Source organism: Solanum tuberosum, unplaced genomic scaffold, assembly GCF_000226075.1.
Source record: "Solanum tuberosum cultivar DM 1-3 516 R44 unplaced genomic scaffold, SolTub_3.0 scf00130, whole genome shotgun sequence".
Classification (NCBI taxonomy): Eukaryota; Viridiplantae; Streptophyta; class Magnoliopsida; order Solanales; family Solanaceae; genus Solanum; species Solanum tuberosum.
The window spans coordinates 433,346-444,309 of NW_006239060.1; the positions used below are offsets into that span (position 1 = coordinate 433,346).

The 10,964-nt window shown below is 36.1% G+C and overlaps 1 protein-coding gene across 1 annotated transcript; it reads right to left on the reverse strand.

Moving 5' to 3' along the window:
- Positions 1-8,775: 8,775 nt before the first annotated feature.
- On the reverse strand, positions 8,776-10,227 carry LOC107061386 (uncharacterized). Its single transcript, XM_015310560.1, has 2 exons — positions 9,555-10,227; positions 8,776-9,455 (listed from the first exon to the last, which is right to left on the reverse strand). The coding sequence occupies exons 1-2, from the start codon at positions 10,225-10,227 to the stop codon at positions 8,776-8,778; spliced, it is 1,353 nt and encodes a 450-aa protein (XP_015166046.1).
- Between the last annotated feature and the right edge of the window lie 737 nt (positions 10,228-10,964).

A 10,964-nucleotide genomic window follows, 5' to 3' on the forward strand; every position in this document is an offset into this window, starting at 1 on the left:
ATCCACCTAGATGCTATAATGTATGTATGTTCTACCTTGGCAAGTAGGACACTCTCTTTTCGGTGTGGGAGGAAGACACCGGATTCCATGTAGCTCACATGGTCTATGTCGGTTATTTCTAATCTCCCTATGTTTAATGAATATGACTTATGAATATTAATATGAACTCTAACTAGGGCTTTTTGAGGGGTGCTACTTAGTTTAGGTAAGGGTATGGGACTTTACCTATACATTGCACAAGTGGGTTCTTTGAGGAGTTCTTGTGTGAGTCCCTTATGTATGGCAACTTATGAAGTATGAAGTAAAGATGACTTCACTTACTATGTATTATGAATATGCATGTGAATTACACTTGTGACTTCTTGATGGGTTTGCTTAGTATATGTGGGGGTATGGGACTTCATATGTACATTGCACAAGTGAACTTGTGAAGGGGTTATGAGGGTGGTTTACCTATGATATGAAGTATATGAAATATGACTAAGATGTATGATATGAATATGTTGCATGAACTATGACTAATGACTCCTCTAGGAGATCTACTTAGTATGAGGGGTATTATGGGATGCCACTTATACATGGCACAAGTAGACTTCTAAAGTAGCCATGGTATAGTTCCATTTTATTATGAGGATTATGAGTAATGCATGCTTTCATTGAATTAGCATTATGATTGACTTTCCTTGATATGAGCTAGTGTTTATGAATGTCTCTTTATTAGGTGTATGAGCTATGAATGAGATTAATGTATGATAAATATGAGCATGGTGATCCAAAGGTAGTACTTACTGTAGATAGGGTTATGGGACTTTATCTACACATAACACAAGTGCAACCTAGGGTTACTTATGTGATTACTCTATTATGATGTAATGACCTTGATATTTGACTGTGCATGAGTGTTATGTCTTGTAATGAGTGATAATGCATTAAGACTATATTTAGAGACTATGCTTGTGGAGATGTTGTTATCCTTTGTGCTTTGATGAACTATATGTGAGTTTCTTTTGACTTGTGATTCTTCAACTTTTTCAAGATGATATTCAAAAGTGCATAAAGCATGGTTTCAACTAAATGTACCTTTTAAAGCATATTTTGATGGTTTTTATGCATGGCTTCCATAGATAGTACGTTTTCGTGCTAACCCCTTCTTCTACATTTACTACAAAGTGTAGGGTTTGGAGATGTGGTGTTCTATACTTGTAAGATAGGTTTCTAAGGAGCTTGGAGTCTTCAACTTGGGGAGTCCTCATAGTTTCAAGGACGAACCCTGTTTTATTGTAAAAAATAATTTAGATTGAAATGACGGGTTTTTAAGAGTCGTCACTTAATTTCTAAGTAAAATCAAGAAAACTATTTTTTCCAAAAGATTAAAACAGAAATCGAATGAAAATATTAAAGGGGTTTGGGGTTCAATTAGCATTTTGGAAAGGGTTTTAAAGCACCTGAAATACCCGCTAACATGCGGTTATCCGGTAATTAACTATTTGTCTAATTGATTTTAAAATAAAAGCTTGATTAGTTTAAGATTTGTAATTAATTTTTAGGAGGAAGGTAAATAATACGAGAGATTTACTTAAATAAAATATTTTCAAAGTAATTTAAGTGGTAAAATAGGTATGATTATTTTGTCTTTAAAAAATCTCGAAATGACTATCTTTTGGGAAAATCAAATTAGGAAAACCCTAAAATTGACAAGCAAATAAACAAATAGACAATTAAACAAATAAGAAATAGATAAAATAAAGAGAAAGAGAGTTTTGGGCCCAAGTCTGGTTTCTGTTCGCCTGGGCCAGTACTTGGGCCTAATTTTTGCTTTGGACCATTGGTACATATGTATCTGTCTTAAGCTATCATAAGAAATTACTTTCTTTTGAACTTTTGGCCCAATTCCACCTGTCCTAAAACTATCAAAATAATTTCTAAAATATATGGGTTTCGGCCTAATTAAACAAATTACGAAGCTAAATTTTTTGGGGCTTTTGTCCCTATTTTTGCTGATGTATACAACATATACAACCATCATATATCGTTGTATACTTCATGTATATCCTGTGTATAAACTGATGTATATCGTGTATACAGCCTGCTTTTTCGCTCCAAAGGCCTGTGAATAAGTATGCAATTTTCTAGCAATGACCAGGGGGCTGACTCGAGAGGAATTCAACTCGGAAAATGCAGGAAATGAGTTCAAAATAAACTCGAATTGGTATCACATGCAATAAGAAAAAGGTAAAAATTAAAAACTTACTAATGCTCTGTTAAATCAAACATGAGGCAGTGGCAGAGAGCTTAAGACTTAAATAATCAAGAATTATATATATCTACCAATTAACAAATGATGTTTCCATAATTTTTACTAGCATGAGACTAAATAAAATGAGAAAAAAAATAGACAAGCTCCAACACATGATAAGCATTTAGACACACAAATGAACATTAGCAGGGAAGTGAGTTACAAGGAAAACAAAATAATGAAACAATATTGGAAAAAGAGAAGACTAAAAATATTATCTAATTCTCTAACAACAACTACAAAAGAAACTTCAATGGTATTATTCCATCAAAAGGCAGCAGCAAGTCATTTAATATTAATTTGAAGGCAAATACCAACTTTCTTAAACAACTAGCAGTTAAACACATAAACTTGACATATTTTCCTAGTCAAATCCTTCCTTTCTAAACAACAAAAAAACAAATAACGAGCAATAAATTTCACACTTTGTTGATTCGGATTTGTCATTGACAATGCCTAGATCACATAAATGAAATGACTTTGTATTGGAATACCTAGACAATCACAACAGCTATAACATCGGGAAAAAAATAATACCCTAGAGTTAGTTCAATTTGTGCCAGATACGATCAAATAAAGAAGTAAAACAAGAGACTAAATTTTAGAATAACGACACTCTTTCAGTTGAGGGAAACAGAAAAGAGATAACATAAATGAAGTGCAATAAAGGCAAATTTTTGTATATCGATAGCAAAGTTAGTTCCTTATTTAAGATTTTTAAAGGAATGAACAACCAAATGGATCTTGAATCGATAGAATATAGCTAGATTAAAACAGGCAGCCAACTAAGGAATATAAGGACTCGAAATAAACTATAATCTAGAAGAAAAAAATATCTTGAACGAGAAACAAAATCACATCTCATTTAGATCAGTTCAATCGCAGATAACACAGAACTTCAAAGCGTTTATGCTGAATACTACCAACAGAAAATAACTAATTTGGACGATTAAAGATTTAGCTCACAATGAGATTAAGATTGAGGAAAACTGAATAACATGCACCCCGAATCTAATACACCAACAACACACAGAGAATACCACACACTAAAATATTCAAGTCACATTAAGAGGTATACCGAGCCACTAATCAGCACATGAAATCCCAAGGAAAAGACTACTAGAATAGTGACAAAATAGAACACGCATTGTTTGAAAATATAGAATGAAAGGTAAGAACGAGAATGTTACCTTTTCCTGTGCAGCGATACCAGAACGACGACTTTGAAGTGATTCCACCTCCTTCGATAGAGTTAGGATGAACTCCGACGAAATCTCCGAAGAAATCTCACGAGTAGAAAGTCTTAGAAAGTTTGGCTAGTTATAGAAGCGCTATTTCGCCTTGATTTCTAGATTTAATATAGTGTACATTTTCCATAATCTTTCCTTCCTATTTCTTGTGTTTTCAACCCTTTTTCAAATTTAAAGTAAATTATTTTTCCCAACCCAAAATCAGGTATCTCCCCCATTCTCACTGACTTGAAAAGGGGCCTTTTATACGAGAGGATTGGGGAGTGAAAAAAAGGGGAAAACGGGCATATTTTTTTTTTGCCATTCCAAATTCCAAATTCCACCTTCTTGAGGATAAGGTTAAGGAACTGTAATAGTACTGATCTTCAACGGAACTTTGAGGGGAGCCGTCCGATTTGAAGAGCAAGGACGATCGAAGCACGAGATTTCGACACCTAAATGAGTGTCAAAACAATTTTGTACTAGAAGAAAGGGAAGAGAGACTCGACTGGATTTGATGGACTCGGGTCTGGGCTATTGGAATCGCTGGTTTGCAGCGTTTCTGGGTTTCAACCAAATTGAGGTGATAGGTTGAATTTGGCCGAAATTAAAATAAGACAAATTAATGTTAATTAATTAACGAGCTTCTTAATCTTAACACAATAAAATAATTAACTTAATTATAAACTAAATTATTTCTGAAAAATATAATCGTAACTTAAACTAAACTAATTTGATAAAATATTTAAACAAAACAAAATCTTTTTTTTCGAGATGATTTTCGAATATTAATAAAATGTACTAATTATATATAAAATTATCTAAAACACATATACTATTTTAATTTTTTTTATAAGAAGTGACAAAAATATTTAAAATAACTTGCAAACTATTTTTGAAATTTTGTAAAACTAATTATTTTAAATCGTTTAAATTGAAGAAGCTCGATGATTAATGTATATTGTGGAGGTCCAAAATTGGATGTCAACAACTGTCCCTCATTTGACTTGGATTGTGACTTGGATTGATGAAAGAAATCCAAGGCAAATTTGACAAATCCAATTTTGACCAACCACATGTCCATCTTTTGGAAAAAGGGATTTTGGTACGGCCTTTAGGAATCATGGCCGAACCCCGGAAATGGGTTTCCTACATATTTCAAGCTATATGAGAATTCAGGCCACTTGTAGTTCGATACGCTTGATTTGACGCACGATTTTGAAAGAATTCAAAAGTTATCCCGATATCAAATTACAAAGAAATTAGAATGCCCGGGACTAAGATTTGAGAGAGATTGTCAGAATACAGTTGAGTTTTCAACATTGAGCCCGTCTACATATCCTTTAACCTAAGGAATCAGGTTGTGTGTAGTTCGACTCAATCAGTTGAAATGGAAATCTAGTATGCAAGATAACCTTTGGTTGGAAAGAGTGACAAATAAGTCGAGTTACGAAAAAGAGGCTTGCAAATGTCTTAACCATGAATGCGGGGCCCTTCACACCCTTAATTAAGAACTTACATGGACATAATTCTCAAAGTTCTTGGTGCCTTGCCACTTTGATTAGAAAGTTGCTTTCGGTGAAAACCCAAAATTTTTGGATGCGAAACTGAAACTGATAAATCTAAAGAAAAACCCACATGCCTTCTGATAGGGGTATGGTTTGATTGTGGTGGAAGTCGCTTCTCTGCTCGCGTTCTAAGAGTTTGGCACTCCTCTTCGGACTATGTCCCAGTTCGCTGCTAAGAAAAGGTTCCACGTTATGTTGTACCCTTGTTGATGTCATCCACACCTGTGGTTTGATTTGAGAATTCATCCTCTTGGATGCTCTCGACAAAAGACTGAGATAAAACTCATTAGCATAAAAATGTAATTCAAATGGAGAGATAGCGTCTTTTACCATGTTGACACTTAGTCGCTCTCCTTGAACATTTAACGTCAGTTCCTTCATCTTGATGTTAGGCCAATAAAACTTGTATCTCATATTTGTAATATAATTCTTCGAATATACTCTTTCTTTGATATCGAAATAATAAAATATAGACTAATGTAATATGTTGATGGCTCTCTTGATGACGTTCTTACGAATGAAAATAATGATGATGACTTTTCATTGGTAAGATGACGATAATGATAGAATGATATTGCTCAATCGATAGGATGATGATGATGCTAGGATGATGCTGCTCCATCGATAGGATGATAAAGATGCTTCATTGATAGGATGACGATGATCCATTGGTAGAGTGATGTTGATCCATTGGTAGGATGATGATGATGCTCCATCGATATGATGATGATGTTGATGCACTATTGATAGGATAATACTGATGAAGATCCATTGATAGGATAATGATAATAAAGAACCGTCGATAGGATAATGATGATGATGAAGAAGATTCGTCGGTAGGATAATGTTGATCCATTGGTAGGATAATGATGATGATAGAATGATGTTGCTCCATTGATAGGATGATGATGTTGCTCCATCGATAGGATGATGATGTTGATGCTTCATTGGTAGGATAATGATGCTTCATTTATAGGATGATGATGATCCATTGGTAGAGTGATGTTGATCCATCGGTAGGATGATGATGCTGATAAAAAAGATCCGTCGATAGGATAATGTTGATTCATTAGTAGGATAATGTTGATGATCCATTGGTTTATGTTGATCCATTGGTAGGATAATGATAATGAAGATTCGTCGGTAGGATGACGTTGATCCATTGATAAAATGACGATGATGTCCCTCTAGATTATGGTATTGTCTCATTTGATAATCTCCAGGAATGTCCATTCGGGTGGTAAAAACGATGTCTCTCTGGGTAGTTCACATTATCGCATTCGATATCGACGAGATTTGTGCATATTCCTCAAAGTTCTTGATGTGGAGAAATGTCATCTCGTTTCAACGAAGATGCTTGTATATGTTGAGAGTGATGCTTTCACTTGTTCCCATTTTGAACACTTTGTTTTCGTTGTGACTCATGTTTTGCTGGGAATTTAAACGAGGTGTTGTTGCTCGTATTCAGAACTCTTTCTTTTTCTCCTTTAATGACTTTCTTGCATCCACAAAAAGTTGTCAATTTTGGGGAGTTTCTCGCCATTTTGACTTCTCCATAGTCGTTGAATGGAGAAATACGATGAACTCAAGGCAATCTTATAGACCTGCATCCACAGAAAAATTGTTAGTTTTTTAAAACAAACTGATATCTGTTGACTTCTTCAATCGCTTTCTCCATGTCTTGCTATCTTCAGTTGATCGCTCTGATCTCTTGCTTCTCAATAGACAAAAAAAAACATTTTATGCAAAAATATCTGAAACATATCAATAAAATCTTTAAGAAAAAGGTTTTCAAAAAACTGTAATTGAAAAATGTCACTGCCAAATCTCATGTCACGTCAAGCTTAAGTGAACATCCTTGGTTCGAAACTTTGGTGTGTCCGATAGCTTATTCCGGAGAATTCAAAAATCCTTAAAGCTTGGGAAATTTCTGACATGGTTCTCCCGAAATCTACTATAATCGAGAAGTTTTGTAGTCGACTTTGAAATCCAACGATTCGGGAGATTGTTGAAGTTGCCTATGAACTTTAACGATGCCATAGATCATTTGAAGTTAGTTTTAAACTTCTAATCATGCTCGAAATATTCAAAGTGGACTTCAAACTTCTAGTGATGTTTGAAGAAATTTTTTAGGCCATCCTAAAAATTTCTTTCCCAGTTAGATGTCTTGGAGTACCTCGAACTGTTGATATATGACTTGTAGAATTTTTGAGACCCTCTCAAAAATTCTATCCCAGATGCAACTCTCAATGTATCTCTAGTCTCGACTTATTGGAAAGATCCTCTTCTCGAGAATTTTTAAGTCCCTCTCAAAAATTCTGTCCCAGTTTCTATTGTAAAGGAAAATAGAACTCTTACGGGAGATATGATCGAGCCATTGTGGCGCCTACGTATCCCGTTGAAGCAGGAATCAGGTCAAACGTAGTTCCCTTCTCGAGGATTAACAAAAATAGGAAATTAAACGAGGAAATGATCGAGGCCGACATAGGCCACCTACGTATCTCATTCTTGAGAATTCAGGTCGAACATAGTTCAAGTACAAAACGAAACATTAAAAAGGGATAAAAGGATGACCGAGGCCGACATAGGCCGCCTATGTATCTCATTATTTAGAATTCAGGTCAGACGTAGTTCATTACAGAGGGATAAATTCTAAGCATGAAGGATTACAAGCAAATAAAGGCGGTTACAAGGAAAAGAAAGAAATTGAATCTTCAAACATGGTATCTTTTAACAACATTTAAGTAGATTGACGACTTGTGAGATCCAATGTTCATGCTCAACCATGTAATGTCATCAAACGAATGTATCAATGTGTTCTTTAAGCAAATTGATGAGTTCTCTCTCCTGTGCTTTTGTCAGATAGGCACCAATTTTGATTTCTTTGATGCATTCATCATTTTCCTGATTCACTAATCTGATCTCTTCTGAATTCGGCTCATCGTGACTCTCGAACTATTTAGATTCCTCAACCAAGTGTTTAGGTACCATGATTATTTCATTGTAGTCCTCAAATTCGTCTGCACCTACCCCATTTTGTTCATTCAGCTTGTGACAGGACATGCTATTGGCAGATTTGAAAATATTTTCACTGAAATCATAGACAAATATTATTAGATAGCAAATATAAGGCAAGTAAAGAAAATTTCTGCATTAAATGAGGTTTTCATTTGAAACAAGAAAATTAGAACTTTGGCCATGACGATAAATCATTTTATCTTTTCAAAAATGAGGAGGGAGATTAAAGCATAGTGAGGCAAAAATAGAGTAAAAGATAGGTCTCGAGCCTCATTCAGAACACCACCAATTTTAGAAATAACATAAAAGAATGTTTATGTCTACCAAGACGAGCGAAGAATCAAGAGCGAAATGGATGTCCAATTAGGCATTTTCTCCTTTTACTCGTTGTTTGGTATGACTGGTGTCTCGATCATCTCTTCAAGCACAATATCACCTTCTTTGAACAAATTTTTGATTTCTTCCCCTAGACCATTTTGCATTGGAAAAAACCGATATAAGTGAGGCAATGATTTTGGAAAAGCTTGATCGATCTTCTGCTTGCTTTGACCCTCTTTTGGCACTAAAGCAAAAGATTGATGAGGTGCCATGATCACAAATTTGAATTTCTCTCTTTTGATTGGAGAGGCTACAACTTTCTCAAGCTTTTCAAGGTTGGCTGAGATTATACTTTCTTCACATTCAAATCTTCTTCGACTTCAACCATATTAAGAGTTACCCCTCCCTGATTCGACATGGGCTTACTATTGACATTAGGAGTGGCAGTCTGAAGAGTGATGACCTTTTGATCTATCAAGTCTTGAATTTTATGCTTCAAGTTGATACAATCCTCAGTAATATGCCCAGCACCTCTTGAATGGTAAGCACAATGAAGATCGGGTCTATAAAGCTTGAAGTTGACATTGATATTTTTTGGATCAATTGTCTGTATCAGGTCAGCTGATTTCAATCTTTCAAAAAGTTGTGTTCGGCTCTCAACCAAAGAAGTAAAGACTCTAGAAGATTTCTTCTCAAGATTTGGGCGAGGAAGATTGTAATTATTTCCTGGATGTGAAGGTATTTGACGGTAGTTTGGAGGATTTTGGTAAGTTGGTGCTTGTGTTTGGAAATTTGGGTATTGTGGAGCTCGGTAGCTAGAAGGGGTATTTTGGTAGTGCGGGGGTGGAATTTGGTAACTTGATTGGATATTTGAACAATTAACTGATGGAGCTTGGTAATATGGATGGGTATTTTGGTAATGTGGATGTGGAGTCAGGTAAACAAGAGATGGAATTTGGTAGCTCGCTGGTGGAGTTTGGTAATTAGGAGGTAAAATTTGGTAACTCGGTGGTGGAGTTTGATAACCTGATTAGGTATAACAAGCTGGATACAAATTTTGTGGAGCTCAAGGATAAACTATGTAAGGTGAGGATTTTTTAAAGTGTTCTTTTCCATCAGATGCGCAGGAAATAGAAGACACGTCCTCTCTCTTCTTTTTCAACAATCTTGAAGATTCGGTTGGGGCGGCAATGCGAGAAATCTTTTCGGTTTTAATCCCATCTTCGATAGCCTCACCTACTTTGACTATCTCTGCAAATTTTGCTCTAATGAGCAACATTATCCTGTCATAATACTCTGGTTCTTGAATGCGTATGAACACTTCAATGATTTTCTCTGACATAGAGGGTCGAACCCGAGCGGCCTCTTTCCTCCACCTATACGCATATTCATAATAGCTTTCAGTGGATTTCTTCTTTATTCTCTCCAAAGAATAGCGATCAGGAACAATCTTCACATTGTAGGCGAACTGTTTGACGAAATCTTTAGCTAGTGCATTCCAGCTAGACCACTGCTTTGTCTCATGGGAGGTAAACCATTCCAACGCTTCTCCATTCAAACTTCGGCTAAAAAGCCACATTAATAAAGCTCCATTCCTTCCAACTCCCACGAGCTGGTCACAGTAGGCCCCCAGGTGCGCCAATGGATTCCCTGTTCCTCTGAAAGTGTCAAATTTTGGCACTTTAAACCCTTCCGAGAGGTCCAGCTTCGGATGGATGCACATATTCTCATAACTCAACCCATCGACTTTAGGATTATAGTGTAGCTCCTTCATGACTTTCTTGATCTCTTCTTTCATATTCAGCTTGGTTGCCTATTCCTTTGACCTTCACTCTCTCTCATGTTCCTCATAGTGATCAAGCTCGGAACAGTTGGCATAGGGTTCATTTGGAATTGGAATTTGAAAAGTAGTCTTTTGAGGCAATGGCAGAGCAACGGAGGGATTCTGGGTATTTTGAGTGGCTTGATAATTTTGGGGGAAAGTCTGGGGGTTGGCATGTTGATTTTGGTGATGGGGGAAGGTTTGCGGATTGTTAACATTTTGATTTTGAGGGGGAGGACAAGTTTGCGGGTTGGTGTTTTGAGGAGGAAGTGGCGCTTGGTAAGAAGCGGAGGCGTGGGGTGGATTTGAGGTGGTTAGATCTGTAACGACCCGAGAGCACCCCCTAGTAGTTAACGGCGTATTCAACCTCTCGGAGGTCTTATACAAGCCCTTAGCATTCGTCATAGCATTTATCATAGAAAAATAGCGGAAAATTTAAAACTTTTTCATAATATAACACACGACATAAAAGTCACCTCATTAAACCTTTAATACAAAATCGGAATACTACGTCTCAAGGTAGCCATCTTAAAACATGACTACAACACAAGAGGGGCATAGCCCTTACAATACAAAAGAAACTACTATCTAGTACATAGAACTTAAGGAAACTCTTTAACATAAAGGTCCTTGAATCTTTAAGGACACACCCGAACTTGGGAATAGTAAGCCAAGCTCATCACTTCTAGGAAAGACCCTTTAGTCACCATCAC